This window comes from Manis javanica, chromosome 6 (assembly GCF_040802235.1).
Source record: "Manis javanica isolate MJ-LG chromosome 6, MJ_LKY, whole genome shotgun sequence".
Classification (NCBI taxonomy): domain Eukaryota; kingdom Metazoa; phylum Chordata; class Mammalia; order Pholidota; family Manidae; genus Manis; species Manis javanica.
Genome location: NC_133161.1, coordinates 75,600,490 through 75,620,487, shown reverse-complemented (window position 1 = coordinate 75,620,487; position 19,998 = coordinate 75,600,490). Strand labels below are relative to the sequence as shown.

At 35.4% G+C, this 19,998-nt stretch overlaps 1 protein-coding gene across 6 annotated transcripts in view; it reads left to right on the top strand.

Annotated features, from left to right (window-relative positions):
• RUNDC3B (RUN domain containing 3B) overlaps positions 1-19,998 on the top strand; it is a 180,677-nt gene that overhangs the window by 152,745 nt on the left and 7,934 nt on the right. For all 6 annotated transcript variants that reach the window (XM_036990695.2, XM_036990696.2, XM_036990694.2 and 3 more), the window contains one exon: positions 4,777-4,898. In XM_036990695.2, coding sequence (XP_036846590.1) covers positions 4,777-4,898 — 122 coding nt within the window. The remainder of the gene's footprint in view (positions 1-4,776; positions 4,899-19,998) is intronic.

Below are 19,998 nucleotides of genomic sequence, written 5' to 3'. Positions count from 1 at the left end.
TTGTATTGTCCTTGTTTAGAGTATATACACTCATCAAACATCCCAAGCTCTGCTTTCTTAACTTGTAAAACCTTATGTAAAATCAAAATGACCAGGAAATCCCCAGTTGTTCTCAATAATCTCAATAAATCTTATAGTATGATGTTAATGAGTGTAAAATTCTAAGGTAGGACTTAGTGATGACCTTTTAAAGACAGAAGTCCTATAGACAGTTTACTCCATGACAGCAACGTGTTTGTCAGATGGAGCTACCAGTTACAGGAAATCCCCAGTTGTTCTCAATAATCTCAACTTTTTCATATAGAAATGGAGACTTTGGGTGTTCAGAACAGAGTAGTGCTCTATAAATCATGTTTGACACAAACTATAGTTTTTTTATCAGGATCAAATTTTTCACTCTTTTAAATTTATAATATAAGCCAAAGGTCTTTAACCTGATCACTGATTCCTCTTAATTTGACCAATGTCTTTAAGTTCAACAGATTTAAGTTCAACAAGTTTATTGAGAACCTACAAATTATGGAAGAAGTGTCACAATCTCTTAATAAGGAACATTAGCTCTTTTGATAATTGGAGAAAGAAAATGACACTATAAATTAGTCATTTTTAATTCTAATTGCCTGCTAAGAATATAGGCTGTCTATACCTAGTTCTCTAGATGCTCTGTAACTTCATTGACCCAGTTGGCTTTGAGAAGATAGTGTGCTATTTGTTTTAATGAATTTCTTGGTCTTACTGGTATTTCTTAAATTGAGCCATTGGATAACTTGGCTGTTTTCACTTACTCATAGAAAGATCCTTTTCACAAAAGAAGATCTTAAATTTATTTCCATTTACTATAATATTTGTAAAACTTAAGCAACATCATTTCTAGTTTATTTGTTTATTTAGACCTGGTAAAATGAGATTTTCTTGATTTTTTATCTTTTCCATTATTTCAAACTTGGGAATATCATATTAAAACATTTTTTAAACATTACAGGCTTTCTGTAAAAACTCTAAGTAAGTATATAAAGCACATTTCCTAAATATATATATAGAGCATACTTCTTTGTTTCCAGTAAATTCTGTTTTAATATGTCACTTTATATGTAAAGCCTGGGTCACATGAACTTGTTAGATACTGATTATATAATCTTGTATAATTTGGATGAATATATTTGGATGAATATTTGGTAGAATATTGTCTAATCCATTTATCCCCATCCCCAAATATCAGATTCATTGTCATGATATTTACATTTTCTGCTTAAACTTTTTTAGTCTTCTAAATTTACCATTGTCTCCCAATTTGACTATCATTCACAAGATTATTGAGAATTATGCACTTTTATATGCCTTCGTGATCTACTTCAGGCTAGTTTTTCTTAAGGTCATCTGATAAGTATACATAATCACTTCAGATTTATTAGAGGTTCTCCTTCCCATGTGTGTCTTCCTAATGTTTTTGGAGTAGGGCTCCCTAAAACACTAAAGCTGCAAAAATCTTTCACAGCTTGTAAGTTTCACTTGGATCTATAAGGAACATTAGCTCTTTTGATAATTGAAGAAAAATCTTCCTTTTCCTGGATCATTTATATTGGGAAATTATAATGAATTCTGATCCACATATATATATGTGGATCAGAATTCATTATATATATATATATATATATATATGGAAGGACTCACATATATCCTTCCCTTTCAGGCTCCCTGGCATCTTTCCACTAATTTTAGTAGATTAAGAGTATAAAGATATTCTGCTATACCAAATGCTTATTCTGTTACTTCAACATTTTCTGTGAAAATAAAGCCAAGAATAAAAACAATAGTATATCTCTGTTTCCATGGACATTCATGTGCCTTGGTATGTACAGTGTATATATCTTTGTTTTTATTTTCTAGATGTAGATAATGTCTCTGTGTATCGTACTCTCTGTTGCCCAATGACTACAAGCAACATAAATTGTTATCATCTTAATAACATCTATTGGGCAAATGAGTAATCTATGTCATTACTTCTTTTTGTTGATGTGTAAACTGTAAGATTGTATAATATTTACTGATAAGTGAATCCAGGCCTATTGCTCAGTTTCCTTTTAATTTGCCTTTATTTGGTACCCAATTATGTGTATAGAAGTATGTTTTTGAGTAATTTAAAAGGTCTAAATAGTTAGATATTGAATGTTATAAATTTTAATTTTGTCCCAAATGCTTATGACATGACATAATTCCTACAAGATTAATGTAAATTATATCGAACAATGTAATGGCATAGAATAATAGTCATAATGCATGGCTCAACTGTCAAGCTTTTATTTTAATTAAGTGAGCTATTGCTATTTTTAAGATTCTATTCTGAGAAATAGCAATAGACTATTTATTGGTTTGCTATGTCTGGTGAGTTACATTTAAATCTTATAGTATGATGTTAATGAGTGTAAAATTCTAAGGTAGGACTTAGTGATGACCTTTTAAAGACAGAATTCCTATAGACAGTGTACTCCATGACAGCAATGTGTTTGTCAGATGGAGCTGCCAGTTACATTGGAATCAGGTAGGAATGTGGAAACCCGACCCATTCTTTGTCATTTCTGAAAGCAGCTGTATTAGATTCCTCCCAGATGGTCTGTAATCCCTTCACGCAAGGAAAATACTGTGTGGTGCTGTTCTTAATATCTTATGAATCAGGTGCTTAATTCTGGCTTGGAATTTTCATTACTGCTTCAGGACATCGTTGTCTACCAGATTCTACTTTTACAGTCAAATTGTTGGTTAAGTAAAGCCTATAAACTCATGGATTGTTCACCAATTGTGACAAATTAAAGGGTAGAAAGATTCCAAATCATTTTGGATTTGGAAGTGTAATACCTAAGTGGAAATTCAATAGGTCATGCAAAGAGTTCATTCTGTGTTGCTGTTACCAGAGACTGATTTTACAAGCTTTCCTCTGTCAAGTGGGTAACAGTCCTTGAGATTACTGTGAATGTGTGCTCTCAAGCTCTCAGTGCTTACTTATAATATTTAAATGAATTAGTTGTCTTTTTTGCTTCTGGATATTTTGGTTGTAAATATTTCCATATATAATTTTTTAAATTTAATAATACTAATTTAACAAGTTTTCTTTGATGAAACATCAGTGTCAGAAACTCATTTTAAGCCATTCAGTTTAAAAACAAGTCTCCTTGTTATGCACAGGAAAAAAATTTGGGTAAGAAACTTGTTTATAACTTATTTTCTTAAATTCCTGTGTTCCTGTTTTCTGTATAGCCAAGGAAATAAGATTTCAATGGAAATCAAATTTTTCAGTGATATGATTAAATACAGTATAGTTTACATAGTCTGTCTCAGCCAATAAGGCTGTACTTAAGAAGGGTTTCTAATAAACCAGGAAACCAAATCTTTTCTCCATATTCTTGAGAGGAGATAACATAGTAGTTTAGGGGACAGAATTAGAGCTACCAGGTTCAAATCTAATCTCTTTGTGCCCCTGTTTCCCCTGCTATAAAGTGGGGATAGTAATAATTCAATATCTTAGGATAGTTGAGGATTAAATAAGTTAATATATATGTATAATACATGGAACAGTGTCCAACCTTTGCAAGTGCCATATGAATATTAGGTGTCTTTTTTTATTATTATATGTTGTATAGCTCATATATATTTTATCTACTATAATTATCATGTTTCCTACAATAGTAGAATTTCCTGCTACTTAAAAATATAATTTAAGAACTATACTCTCAACATTTGAAAAGTCACCACGTTATAAAGTTGAGAACACTGTGAGCCTTGTAAGCTAGCAAACTTATTTCATACCCTCATTCTTCATTTCTTAGAGGAAAAAACCAGATACCTGTTTCATATCTCCCCTCCTTGTGTGTGTGAATAGAGAATAGCTATAGAAGAGATCATTTAACTCATGTGTGCTTTCCCATACCGTTATCATGGAATATATGACATCTCTAGAAAATTAGATAGGATTTGTCTACCTTGGGAAATAGATGCTGAACCTGAAAAAAATCTTCCTTTTCCTGGATCATTTATATTGGGAAATTATAATGAATTCTGATCTTTTACTTGAAATGTCAGTAACACCAAACCTACTTATATCTCTTGAGTTGGTTTAATCCTGACAAAACAAATATGAGGAAAGTTAATAAACCTTGTTAACTTTTAATTTATAGCTAATTTTTTTCCTATTATAATTCATTTCTGATTAATTTGTTTAATAGAAAAAGGGCCCACAATAGTAAATAGATGAGGGAAAGAGGTTAGTTATCTTAATAGTGTATTAGCAAACAGCTATTCTATTACCCAACATTTTTTGAACTTCTAAATTACAGAGATATATAATAGTAACTTATTATTGTTATGTAAAAACTGTAAAAATATCAAGGCATTGAAGAACTTCAAAATGCTTAGGAGGTACTAGGTCATTGTTAAGTTAAATCAATTTTGTTTCTGCATTAAGAGAAGTCTTATATTTTCTACTCCTTTGACAATTGATAATAATCAGAAGCCTCGAATTTCTTAACTAGCTGGATAATAAAAAAATTGGTGCAAGGATTTAAATTTGCTAGACAATTGTTTTTCTTTTCCTTTTTAAAAAGATCTCCAAAAAGGGTGGAGGGGAAAATATAGTGGAGATCCTATTACAGCCGTGAAAAAGACAGAATTTAGGGGAGAAATTAACCAGAAATTCAATATATTGAAGAAAACCATTAAAGAATATTGCTAGAAATTATTTTTGGTGAGAAGAAATTCAAGTAGCATTTCACTCTTGTTTTACAGAAAAAGTCATCAAAGCCTTGACCAGTTCTCAGGTGAAGCTAGCCTTTCTCAGACGCCACTAGACCCTGGTCAATCACAGGAAGGAGATGGAAAACAAGATACATTAAATTTAATCACTGAAGGTAAGAAGAAAAATGCTATTTGAAAATTACTTTTCCCAGCACTTTCTATACTTTTGTTGCAGAAGATTATTGAAGAAAACTAGTGAACATTTCTGTGAGGCATGCTCGGAACTAAGTTGCCATTTTATGATTAATAATGGTCTGCTCTTGTTTTTTTCTCGTGTTTGTGGCTGACTTTCTTGAGTGATTGTTGTTTTGCTTTTATTTCCTCACTTCCTGAACTTTTTACTCACTCCAATTTGGTTTTTGTGTTTGTACCACTTTCTAAAATGGCTTTTATCAAGGTGACTGATCACTGCCATATTGCTAAAGTCAGTTCTCTGTCTTCATCCTATTAAATTTCACAACATCTTTTAGTATAACTGACCATTTATTCATTTTGGGGGCACTTTTACTAAGTATTCTGAAAAACTTGGGGGATAAATATGAGAGTTTTATTTTTTCCTGTTACTGCTTTCAACTTTGCTCTATCATTCTCTCTTTCCAATCTGTTGCATCTTGAACATCCCAGTCCAATTCCATAATTTTTTGGGCCACTTTCAATGATGAAATTTCAGTTTTTAAGACTCAGCCTATTCATTTTTAAAACATCAACCTCTTAGTTGGTTCCCCTCTTCTCTCCTACCTCAGCATAGGTAAGAGCTGTGACTCTAGCACTTTGGGTTGGACAAGTGGTGCTGGTGTGATGTGGTGCTCACATTTCTCTCTCTCTCTTCCCAGTCCCACATCTGCTGCTGTGTGTGAGAGGTAGGGAAAGATGGACAGTTCCTTACCTCTGGCGAAGTTGCATTCCTCTCTGCCTCCAATTTCTTTGTGGTCTGTTCCATGGCAGTAAATGGCACCACTGTACACATTATCCTAGATTCTACCCTTTCCCCTTAGAACTGCACGTCATTTTATCAGCGAGGCTCATCAGCTCCCCATACAACACCTGCTGCATTAGCATCTCCATCACTGCAGCCCTGGCCTAAGCCTCTTGGATGGGCTACTGTCACTGTCTTTTCACTGGTCTTTCACCTCATTCGTGCCCCTTCACAGTCCATTCTTCATTCAGTCATCAGTGATCTTTAAAAACATAAGTCAGAAAATGTTATACCCTCATTTAAAATTCTCCAGTGGCTCTTAGTGACAGTCAGAATAAAATCCAAACTGTTTATCATGGCCTCCTACATGATCTTGTCCTTGAGATTCTGGCCCCCCATCATACCATTCTTTGCTTGTTCTCAGCACCCCAACAAACTGACCTCCTAGCTATTCCTTCAAGCTGGTTCCTATCGTAACTATCTTTGCACTTGCTTTTCCAGTGCCCTGAAACTTCTTTCTTAAGGTCTTTGCATAACCTATTTATCAGGTCTTTGTTCAAATGTCATCTCAAGAAGTTTTTGTTGACTGCCATACTGTAAATAACCACCCTATCTCCATATCTGCCTGACCCCAGGCACTTTATCATATTGCCATATTGCCATATTATGATTTTTGTCTGTACCTCCCCACTAACATGTAAGCTTCATGAGGGTAAGGGAATATTACCTGTATTTTTCACTATTGTATTACCAGTCTGACATAGTAGACAGCTATTAAATATTGTTGGTAGACTAAATACATAATGAAAGTCATTGAATGTTTGAACCAAGGTGAGGTACAGGTAGTATAAAATAAAAATTCATTTAACTACAAGGCTCAGACAATGGAAAAATTGTGTTAAGTTGAATTTTCTGTTCCTTTTAAGATGGTAGTAGAAACATTCTCAGAGGGCCTAAAGTCTGTTTTAACTGTCCAGTAAATAGTTATATTGACTATAAAAGAATCTTTTTTTGATGATGTGGATAATAAAGATAGCATATTAGAGTGTGTTAGTGGTACTAATGTAAATGGAAGAGAATAAACTGGATTCACTGCCATAACTTAGAATACATATACTTAAAAAAACTATATATGAATGGATTTGTGATCAGTCTTCAGATAAGGGGCACATTTATTTAGATTTTAATCTAATTTCTAATAATATGCATTTTAATATCAGTAGGACTAGATTTGATCATGAATGTTTTTATACTACAGAAAAGTTTAGAGGAGGGGGAAGGGATGAATAGGTAAAGCAAAGGGAATTTTTAGGGCAGTGAAACTATTCTGTATGATGTTATAGTGGTGGATAAATATCATTACAAATTTGTCCAGCCTATAGAATGTACAACACCAAGAGTTAACCCTAATGTAACTGTGGACTTCGGGTGATAATGATGTGTTCATGTAGGTTCATCAGTTGTAATAACAAAATACCACTTGGTGAGGGATAATGATAATGGGGGAGGCTGTGTGTATATAAGTGAGGGATTGATTTATGAACAACCCCTACGTTTTGCTTAGTTTTGCTGTGAACCTAAAACAACTCTAAAATATAAAGTATATACATATGTAAAAAAGTATTGGCTTTAAGAATTCAAGGTTAAGTAAGAGATTCAATATTACTTATGGAATTTTTATACCAAAATGTCTAATAAAGTGATTAAAAAAAAGAGTGTTAGCCAAAAAATTCACCAACTGAAACCCAACAACAAAAAGGGCTATATTTAGGATTGTGTAAAACAGAAGTTTTGAAAAATTAAAGGACATACATCCTTTCCACCCTCAGCATTCTTCCCCTCTAGTAAAAGCCATACAGTAAAGAAACTATACTTTGATACACTGATACAGAACGATGCTCTCCAATTTAAAATTTCGTAAACCACCAAAATCAGCTAGCTCTCTCCACAGAAATCCTGAGGAGCAAACGCTCTTTTTTCAAAATTACTCTTCTTAAAAAATTCACCTACATTGAGAAAAACAATTCAGCTGATGAAAACCTCCCCCGCAAAACAGTAGTAAAACAGGAAAAAATACTATAATACAACCATATAATTTTATTAAATAGCCTCAAGCAAGCATTTAAAACTGATAAAAATGTTTAAATTAGGAATCAATAAGAACAAAAATGTTTAAGAAACAGGAAGAAATGAAATGACTTGATTAAACTCTAGAAAGAAATGGAAGAAAAAGACAAAATTATATCAGAAATAAATATTAAATTATAAGTTAAGGAAGAATAGACTTGAATGAGAACTTAGTATAGGACATTGAAAACAGCCAAGAGAATGAAAATGAGACAAAGTAAAATGGATTAGGGAGTGGTTGAATTGGAAATCAAAGAAAATCGAATTTATGTATCAGTGGAGTCACTGAAGAAGTGGAGTCATTTAACAGTGGAGCAGAACTGTAATACTGAAATATGTAATCCAAGAAAAAAATGCCTGGAAATAAAAGAAGACCTAAATCTACAACTTGCTAGGGCTAAAAAAGTACCAAAGAAAAATTAACCTGTAATAATCAACTCCAAGACATATCCTAGTAAAATTATTAGGCATTAATAATAAAGAAAACATTCAGGGCTTCTAGGCAAAAATATCAAATAACTTACAAGGGGAAGGGAATGAAACTAGCATTATACTTCTCTAGTTGTATAAACGTTAACAACTAGAAAAAATAAACCATCCTAAATAACATGAAATTAAAACAAAAAGCAAAGAAAACTTGTTACTGTGTAGAAAAAAAACATAGCTAATAAATATAAACTGAATCTAAAATATGACAATGAAAAGTCTGCATAACAGTTTGCGACATTTACTTAAAGCAATAATCAGAGCAAGATTAATAACTTTTACTTTTTCATTAAAAATGAAGGAAAATAATTCATTGTCCAGCCCAAAAAGCTAGCAAGAGAACAACAAAGTAAAAAGCACAAAGAAAATATGAAGATAAAATCACTAATTAACGTGATAGAGAATAGAAAAACAGCCAATTAATAAATCAAAAATCTATTTTTTAATTAACAAGTTAGAGACCTAACTAATTTTATCACAAGAGGGAGAAAGCACAAATAAAAGTAAAAGCATGATGTAATACAGTATGAAAAAGAAAATTATCCAGTATCACTTACGTATATTAATATAAAAGTTCTAGATAACATATTAGTGAACAGAATCTAGCAATACATAAAGAAAGTGATACACTACAATGAGGTGGATTTAATCCAGGAATGTAACGTTAATTCAGTATGGGAAAATACATTAATATAATACACAATATTAATAGGTCTAAAATAGAAAAGCTTATCTCCACAGACGCCATAAAGCCCTGGGACAGATTTCAACACTTGTGTGATATAAACATTCAAGAAAAAAAGAATAGAATAATACTTCTTTTACATGAATATGTGTATATGTAAGTCTTTGTCCTAAAGCCAGCATCTTACTTAATGGGGAAATACTAAGATACCCATTGTTTCTACCACTGTTTAACACTATACTGGAGGTATTAGCTAATGCATTAAAAGGAGAAACTTGTCAAGACATGTGAATTGGATTTAGCAGATGCTATCATAAACTGGATAACAGAGAGACAGTGATATTAATTAGACAATAAAAGTAGTCCTGTGAAGTAGCAGGATATAAAATTGTAGAAATCAGTAGCCTTCACATGTAGATACAATAACCAATGAGAGACTCTCTTGGTGGGGGGGAAAATAATTTAAATAGCAACAGAGAAGATAAAATATTTAGACTTTGCATGCTTCTTGTTAAATTATTCCTATATGAGGGAAGCTAGAAACCATTCTTAAGGGAGGTGGAAGTAGACTGAAGCAAATGGGAAGAAATACTTTTGAGTTTTCCTCAAGTTAATGTAAAGTTAGCACAGTTCTACATATGCCTTTAGTTTTTCATCTGGCCATCTCACATCTTGCAAATCGCCCTGATGATACACCTATGCAACCCAAAAACAGGTATGTACAGGTTATTCTACTTAGTATTCTTGCACATCTGCACTTGTCCCTTATTGTCCCAAGTTGTATGTGTCAAAAGTTCATTCTTTTTTATTGCTAAAATATGTTATGTATATATCATGTTTGTTTCTATTTTTAAACTCTTATTTTAGTTTTATCCAAGGGCTGTAGAGCTGCTACAATAGACTGAATTTTTGTGTCTCCCCCAAATTCATGATCTATGGTGTGATAATATTGGAATGTGCACTTTGGGAAATGATTAGTTTATGAGGGTGGAACTATCATGAATGGGATTAGTGCTCTTAAAGAGACCCCAGCGAGCTCCCTTGACCCCTCAGTCATGTTAGGACATTAAGAAGACTGCTGTCTGTGAACCAGGAAATGGGCCATCACTGGGCACTCTATCTGCAGGCACCTTGATGTCTATGAACCGTGGACTTCCCAGCCTCCAGAACTGTTATAAACAGATACTGTTGTTTCTAAGTCACCTGGTTTCTGGTGTATCTGCTCTAGCAGCCCAAATGGACAAGCTGCTAGGAACAGTTGTTCACAGTAAAGTTAGTATGAACCTTAGCCTTCATTTCTCTTGGACAAATCTTAGGAGTACAGTTCCTAGGTTGTACAGTAGCTAAATAGTTAGCTTTTAAGAAATTACCAAACTGTCTTTCAAAGTGACTATGCCATTTTGCATTTCCATCAGCAGTGTACAAGTGATTCAGTTTCAGATCCTCTCTCATTTGTTGCATCTATACTTTGTCAACATTTGGTGTTGTCACTATTTTTCATGTTAGGCATTGTGATAGGTATATAGTGATATCTCATTGTGGTTTTAATTTGCATTTCCCTGATGACAAACGATGTTCAACACCTTTTCATCTGCTTATTTGCTATCCCTTTCCTCCAGTGAAACACCTCTTCATGCTTTTTTACCTGCTGTTTAATTAGATTACTTTTTTTTGTTTTTTTGCTGTTAAATTTTGAGAGTTCAATAGGTAAATCTAAAATGGATGCTTATAGTTAACACTCAAACTTGATGGGTAAAGCAACATTCTCTAAAATGTGGAGTAATCTTTTAAAATATATTAACTGTTGAGGAAAAATATTTTATTTGAAGTTTGATATATCATTCACTGGTCTTATATTGAATTTCAGTAAAAATAAAATGAAAACTTTTTATTAGAGGACATTCATGGTATCATCCCAATTTGATAGTAGTATTTCTATCTATTTTTCTGTCTGAATGTAAGCTGGATGGTGATTTCTTCAAAATTTCTTATGTGCTTTGTTGCATTACTAAATTTTTATAATGAATATGTCACTTTTACAAACGTAATAGATGGACACTGGAAGCCAAATATGGCAAGATTTAAAAGTGGTTAACAATTTGGTGGTGAAACTCTAAATGACAATTTCTTTTACAAATTTTACTCATTTTTAGCTAAAAATTTTTTCTTAACATTTCCATAAGAAGAGTCTTAAAAAATAGAGATGTTACTTATGACTTGAAAAAACAGAAATTTATGCTTGTATTCTAAAACCTGGTCCAAGTAGAAAAGCTTTTTATGCCTTTCTACACTCCCATATCTTACATTCATTACATATTTTAATGTATAGTAAAAAGATATGAAACAAAGCAGTTCTACATTTCTACTGATTATTAAAACAAATAAAATTTCAGAAGTTAAAATATACTGTAGTTGTTGATAGAAAAAGGTGAGACATCATTTTCTTCAAAAAGAATTTATTAGTCCTCCATAAGTGACTGGTACTCAGCTAGTGACTACTAGTAGCTACCATGTTTTGTCAAATCTAAGATGCCTGGGGCTTTAAGTTACACTGTTATTTTATGCACTTTCAAAAAAGAAAGCAAAAGGAAAATACCAACAATTAAACTGTAACACATTGTTTCCTTCTCTCTTAGAAATGTTTTATTTTAAAAGATGTTTGACTTTTAAAAAACTTTTATTAAAAATTCACATAACATAAAATTTGTCATTTTAAGGCATACAATTCAGTGGTGTTTGGCATATTCACAATGTTGTGCAACCATCATCACTAATCCCAGAACCTTGCCATCACCAGTAGAGAAGTCTTGTACCTATTACAAGTCAGTCCCAGCCGCCCCCAACCCCACAACCCTTATCCCCAGGTCTCTTTGTATTTCTCTCTTCTGGACATATCATCTAATGAAATCATACAACATGTAGCCTTTTATGTCGTCTTCGACTAAGCATGTTTTCACAGTTCATCCATGTTTCAGTGTGTATTGGTGCTTCATTCCATTTTATGCCCGAATAATATTCTGTTGTGTGGATATACCAGTTTGTCTATCCATTCATCAGCTGGACATTAGGCTTGTTTTCAGATTTTATAAATAATGCTGCTATGAACATTCATGTACAAATTTTTGTGTGAACATGTATTTTTACTTCCCTTGGGTATATAACTAGGAATGGAATTGGCTGGATCATATGTTTAACCAATTCTTTTTCAAAGTGACTGTGCCATTTTACAATCCCATCAGAAATGTGTGAGGGTTTCACTTTTTCCACACCCTCACCAACATCTGGTGTTGTCTTTTTTTTTTTTTTTGATATTTTAATATGGAGTAATTTATTGTGCCTTTTTTTTTTTTTTGAGAGGGCATCTCTCATATTTATTGATCAAATGGTTGTTAACAACAATAAAATTCAGTATAGGGGGGTCAACGCTCAATGTACAATCATTAATCCATCTCAAGCCTAATTCTCGTCAGTCTCCAATCTTCTGAAGCATAACGAACAAGTTCTTACATGGTGAACGAATTCTTACATAGTGAATAAATTCTTACATGGTGAACAGTACAAGGGCATTCATCACAGAAACTTTCGGTTTTGATCATGCAATATGACCTATAAACAATCAGGTCAAATATGAATATTCGTTTGATTTTTGTACTTGATTTATATGTTGATCTCACATTTCTCCTATTATTATTATTTTTTTTATTTTTAATAAAATGCTGAAGTGGTAGGTAGATGCAAGATAAAGGTAGAAAACATAGTTTAGTGCTGTAAGAAGGCAAATGTAGATGATCAGATGATCAGGTGTGTGCCTATGGACTAAGTATTAATCCAGGCTAGACAAGGGCAGCAAGACATCCACGGATGCAGAAGATTTCTCTCAAAGCAGGGGGGGTGAGGTTCTGAGCCTCACCTCTGTTGATCCCCAAATTCTCACCTGATGGCCCCCCTGCGACTGTGCCTGTCTTAGGTTGTTCCTCCCTTGAGGAATCTTACCCGTCTCTGGCTAACCAGTCATCTTCCGGGGCCATACAGGGAAATGTAAAGTTGGTAAGTGAGAGAGAAGCCATATTGTTTGCAAAGGTTAGCTTTTTACTTCTTTGCAGATTTATGCCTTGTGGCTTCTATGCCCAGCACTTGTCTCGAGGTATCTTTACCACCTGGAGGAATTATGATACTTGGTAACTTCGATATGAGGCACGAATTCTATTTAAGGGTTGTAATTAGGAAGGAAGAAGAAAAGCTATAGATGTAGCATATGAAGGAAACATGGGAGGATTGATTATTTCTTTGACATATCTTCTTGTATAGTACCTTAAGTATGTATAGGTTTTAAACAACTAACTAATTTGCACACACATATTAACATAATAGGAATACGGTGACATAAACAAAGCAAATCTATACTTACCATCCATCTCCAGTGAAACCAAGAAAACCATTTAGGCACCCTAGGCATTTGTGAAAATTTATCTATGATATGATGGATATTGTCCAACTGTACTTGAACCATCAGACAAATTAAAGCAGCCCATTTCTGGGATCTGTTCACGTCCCATATGTTCTTTTAACCATAGAGAGTCTATAGTCATGAGATTTTGGAGTGCTACAACTTGCACCCCTCCCAACTCCTGGTTGAGTTCCAACAGTACAGATCCGGTCAAATTCGTTGTCTCACTGTATGCACATGCCAGCCTAGACATCTCCCTCCTCATTCCTATGGCAAGTCCAGGAGACGGTGGGCTGGATGCAGCCACAACCGCAGCATCGTCCGGATCCCTGTGGAGGCTTTTTGATGATCATCCCCCGGCACAAGTCCTCCAGAGAGTGCTGATGCCGGAAGCTCCTCCTCATATCGTATCTTAGTTCATTTTCTGGGTATCCAAGCAGGCCTTGATCTTCTGCATAGAAACAAACAGACCCTTTGCCCACACTTTGACATGCCCTCTATACCACTGTGCAGAACTCATTGGAGTTCAGCACACAGTAACTGCTTTTTTTTTTTAAGAGAAAGGAATATTATCAGAAAAGAGTACCTCCATAGCTGATCATCTGACACCCTTTAAGTGATCAACATTAAGGATATTTAAAGCATGCGTTGATCTTTGATTTACCAATAGTTTTATCCTGTTAAGGAGTAATCCCCCTTTTCTTTCCTTCTTTTTTTTTTTTTTTTAATTTTTAATCTACACTTACATGAAGAATACTATGTTTACTATGCTCTCCCCTATATCAGGTCCCCCCTAACAACCACATTACGGTTACTGTCCCTCAGCTTAGCAAAATGTTGTAGAGTCACTACTTGTCCTCTCTGTGTTGTGCAGCCCACCCTCCCCTTTCTCCCTCCCCCCATGCATGCTAATCTTAATACCCCTCTTCTTCTTCCCCCCCCCTTATCCCTCCCTGCCTACCCATCCTCCCCAGTTCCTTTCCCTTTGGTACCTGTTAGTCCATTTTTGGGTTCTGTAATTCTGCTGCTGTTTTGTTCCTTCAGTTTTTCCTTTGTTCCTATACTCCTCAGATGAGTGAAATCATTTGGTATTTCTCTTTCTCCGCTTGACTTATTTCACTGAGCATAATACTCTCCAGCTCCAACCATGTTGCTGCAAATGGTTGGATTTTTCCACTTCTTATGGCTGAGTAGTATTCCATTGTGTATATGTACCACATCTTCTTTATCCATTCATCTACCAATAGACATTTAGGTTGCTTCCAATTCTTGGCTATTGTAAATAGTGCTGCGATAAACATAGGAGTGCATCTGTCTTTCTCAAACTTGATTGCTGCGTTCTTAGGTTAAATTCCTAGGAGTGGAATTCCTGGGTCAAATGGTAGGTCTGTTTTGAGCATTTTGATGCACCTCCATACTGCTTTCCACAATGGTTGAACTAATTTACATTCCCACCAGCAGTGTAGGAGGGTTCCCCTTTCTCCACAGCCTCGCCAACATTTGTTGTTGTTTGTCTTTTGGATGGCAGCTATCCTTACTGGTGTGAGGTGATACCTCATTGTAGTTTTAACTTGCATTTCTCTGATAATTAGCGATGTGGAGCATCTTTTCATGTGTCTCTTGGCCATCTGTATTTCTTTTTTGGAGAACTGTCTGTTCAGTTCCTCTGCCCATTTTTTAATTGGGTTATTTGTTTTTTGTTTGTTGAGGCGTGTGAGCTCTTTATATATTCTGGACGTCAAGCCTTTATCGGATCTGTTATTTTCAAATATATTCTCCCATACTGTAGGGTTCCTTTTTGTTCTATTGATGGTGTCTTTCGCTGTACAGAAGCTTTTCAGCTTAATGTAGTCCCACTTGCTCATTTTTGCTGTTGTTTTCCTTGCCCAGGGAGATATGTTCAAGAAGAGATCACTCATGTTTATGTCTAAGAGGTTTTTGCCTATGTTTTTTTCCAAGAGTTTAATGGTTTCATGACTTACATTCAGGTCTTTGATCCATTTTGAGTTTACCTTTGTATATGGGGTTAGACAATGGTCGAGTTTCATTCTCCTACATGTAGCTGTCCAGTTTTGCCAGTACCATCTGTTGAAGAGACTGTCATTTTGCCATTGTATGTCCATGGCTCCTTTATCAAATATTAATTGACCAGATATGTTTGGGTTAATTTCTGGGGTCTCTAATCTGTTCCACTGGTCTGTGGCTCTGTTCTTGTGCCAGTACCAAATTGTCTTGATTACTATGGCTTTGTAGTAGAGCTTGAAGTTGGGGAGTGAGATCCCCCCTACTTTATTCTTCTTTTTCAGGATTGCTTTGGCTATTCGGGGTCTTTGGTGTTTCCATATGAATTTTTGAATTATTTGTTCCAATTCATTGAAGAATGTTGCTGGTAATTTGAGAGGGATTGCATCAAATCTGTATATTGCTGTGGGCAGGATGGCCATTTTGACGATATTAATTCTTCCTAGCCATGAGCATGGGATGAGTTTCCATTTATTAGTGTCCCCTTTAATTTCTCTTAAGAGTGACTTGTAGTTTTCAGAGTATAAGTCTTTCACTTCTTTGGTTAGGTTTATTCCTAGGTATTTTATTCTTTTTGATTGGTGTTGTCTTTTTATTTTTTATTTTTTATTATTATTTTTTTTTTGCATCAACCAGCTTTATTCTCTCTACTGCAAACATCTCAGGTTTAGAAGCACTACTTTAAAAGTTCATTCTCCCACATATTTCATATCACAATTAGGTCATACCTGCATCACTGCCCAGAAGAGTGCACTTCAACGAGAAGATACAATTTGTGAAAAGAGAAAAAATTATATATTTAGTTTATAGCTAAAGAGATTACTTGGCAACAATTTCAGGCTCTTAGTCCACTCTTGGCAATCAGAGAAACAGAAGCTGCTTATCTTTTTAAAAGGTTTCCTTTCTTCCCCATCAAGCTGGACTCTGTCTTCAATTTTCTCAAAAGGAAAATGAGTAAGGACTAAGAACCTGGGTTTTTTTTTTTTTTGTTTTGTTTTTTTTTTGAGAGGGCATCTCATATTTATTGATCAAATGGTTGTTAACAACAATAAAATTCAGTATAGGGGGGTCAACGCTCAATGTACAATCATTAATCCATCTCAAGCCTAATTCTCGTCAGTCTCCAATCTTCTGAAGCATAACGAACAAGTTCTTACATGGTGAACGAATTCTTACATAGTGAATAAATTCTTACATGGTGAACAGTACAAGGGCAGTCATCACAGAAAATTTCGGTTTTGATCATGCAATATGACCTATAAACAATCAGGTCAAATATGAATATTCGTTTGATTTTTGTACTTGGTTTATATGTTGATCCCACATTTCTCCTATTATTATTATTATTTTTATTTTTAATAAAATGCTGAAGTGGTAGGTAGATGCAAGATAAAGGTAGAAAACATAGTTTAGTGCTGTAAGAAGGCAAATGTAGATGATCAGATGATCAGGTGTGTGCCTATGGACTAAGTATTAATCCAGGCTAGACAAGGGCACCAAGACATCCACGGATGCAGAAGATTTCTCTCAAAGCAGGGGGGGTGAGGTTCTGAGCCTCACCTCTGTTGATCCCCAAATTCTCACCTGATGGCCCCCCCTGCGACTGTGCCTGTCTTAGGTTGTTCCTCCCTTGAGGAATCTTACCCGTCTCTGGCTAACCAGTCATCTTCCGGGGCCATACAGGGAAATGTAAAGTTGGTAAGTGAGAGAGAAGCCATATTGTTTGCAAAGGTTAGCTTTTTACTTCTTTGCAGATTTATGCCCTGTGGCTTCTATGCCCAGCACTTGTCTCGAGGTATCTTTACCACCTGGAGGAATTATGATACTCGGTAAATTCGATATGAGGCACGAATTCTATTTAAGGGTTGTAATTAGGAAGGAAGAAGAAAAGCTATAGATGTAGCATATGAGGGAAACTTGGGAGGATTGATTATTTCTTTGACATATCTTCTTGTATAGTACCTTAAGTATGTATAGGTTTTAAACTACTAACTAATTTGCACACACATATTAACATAATAGGAATACGGTGACATAAACAAAGCAAATCTATAATTACCATCCATCTCCAGTGAAGCCAAGAAAACCATTTAGGCACCCTAGGCATTTGTGAAAATTTATCTATGATATGATGGATATTGTCCAACTGTACTTGAACCATCAGACACATTAAAGCAGCCCATTTCTGGGATCTGTTCACATCCCATATGTTCTTTTAACCATAGATAGTCTATAGTCATGACATTTTGGAGTGCTACAACTTGCACCCCTCCCAACTCCTGGTTGAGTTCCAACAGTACAGATCCGGTCAAATTCGTTGTCTCACTGTATGCACATGCCAGCCTAGACATCTCCCTCCTCATTCCTATGGCAAGTCCAGGAGACGGTGGGCTGGATGCAGCCACAACCGCAGCATCGTCCGGATCCCTGTGGAGGCTTTTTGATGATCATCCCCCGGCACAAGTCCTCCAGAGAGTGCTGATGCCGGAAGCTCCTCCTCATATCGTATCTTAGTTCATTTTCTGGGTATCCAAGCTAGGCCTTGATCTTCTGCATAGAAACAAACAGACCCTTTGCCCACACTTTGACATGCCCTCTATACCACTGTGCAGAACTCATTGGAGGTCAGCACACAGTAACTGCTTTTTTTTTTTTTTTTTAAATTAAGAGAAAGGAATATTATCAGAAAAGAGTACCTCCATAGCTGATCATCTGACACCCTTTAAGTGATCAACATTAAGGATATTTAAAGCAAGCGTTGATCTTTGATTTACCAATAGTTTTATCCTGTTAAGGAGTAATCCCCCTTTTCTTTCTTTCTTTCTTTCTTTCTTTTTTTTTTTTTAAATTTTTAATCTACACTTACATGAAGAATACTATGTTTACTATGCTCTCCCCTATATCAGGTCCCCCCTAACAACCACATTACGGTTACTGTCCATCAGCTTAGCAAAATGTTGTAGAGTCACTACTTGTCCTCTCTGTGTTGTGCAGCCCACCCTCCCCTTGCTCCCTCCCCCCATGCATGCTAATCTTAATACCCCCCTTCTTCTTCCCCCCACTTATCCCTCCCTGCCCACCCATCCTCCCCAGTTCCTTTCCCTTTGGTACCTGTTAGTCCATTTTTGGGTTCTGTAATTCCACTGCTGTTTTGTTCCTTCAGTTTTTCCTTTGTTCCTATACTCTTCAGATGAGTGACATCATTTGGTATTTCTCTTTCTCCACTTGGCTTATTTCACTGAGCATAATACTCTCCAGCTCCATCCATGTTGCTGCAAATGGTTGGATTTTTCCACTTCTTATGGCTGAGTAGTATTCCATTGTGTATATGTACCACATCTTCTTTATCCATTCATCTACCGATGGAGTTTTAGGTTGCTTCCAATTCTTGGCTATTGTAAATAGTGCTGCGATAAACATAGGAGTGCATCTGTCTTTCTCAAACTTGATTGCTGCATTCTTAGGGTAAATTCCTAGGAGTGGAATTCCTGGGTCAAATGGTAGGTCTGTTTTGAGCATTTTGATGCACCTCCATACTGCTTTCCACAATGGTTGAACTAATTTACATTCCCACCAGCAGTGTAGGAGGGTTCCCCTTTCTCCACAGCCTCGCCAACATTTGTTGTTGTTTGTCTTTTGGATGCCAGCTATCCTTACTGGTGTGAGGTGATACCTCATTGTAGTTTTAATTTGCATTTCTCTGATAATTAGCGATGTGGAGCATCTTTTCATGTGTCTCTTGGCCATCTGTATTTCTTTTTTGGAGAACTGTCTGTTCAGTTCCTCTGCCCATTTTTTAATTGGGTTATTTGTTTTTTGTTTGTTGAGGCGTGTGAGCTCTTTATATATTCTGGACGTCAAGCCTTTATCGGATCTGTTATTTTCAAATATATTCTCCCATACTGTAGGGTTCCTTTTTGTTCTATTGATGGTGTCTTTCGCTGTACAGAAGCTTTTCAGCTTAATGTAGTCCCACTTGCTCATTTTTGCTGTTGTTTTCCTTGCCCGGGGAGATATGTTCAAGAAGAGATCACTCATGTTTATGTGTAAGAGGTTTTTGCCTATGTTTATTTCCAAGAGTTTAATGGTTTCATGACTTACATTCAGGTCTTTGATCCATTTTGAGTTTACCTTTGTATATGGGGTTAGACAATGGTCGAGTTTCATTCTCCTACATGTAGCTGTCCAGTTTTGCCAGCACCATCTGTTGAAGAGACTGTCATTTTGCCATTGTATGTCCATGGCTCCTTTATCAAATATTAATTGACCAGATATGTTTGGGTTAATTTCTGGGGTCTCTAATCTGTTCCACTGGTCTGTGGCTCTGTTCTTGTGCCAGTACCAAATTGTCTTGATTACTATGGCTTTGTAGTAGAGCTTGAAGTTGGGGAGTGAGATCCCCCCTACTTTATTCTTCTTTTTCAGGATTGCTTTGGCTATTCGGGGTCTTTGGTGTTTCCATATGAATTTTTGAATTATTTGTTCCAATTCATTGAAGAATGTTGCTGGTAATTTGAGAGGGATTGCATC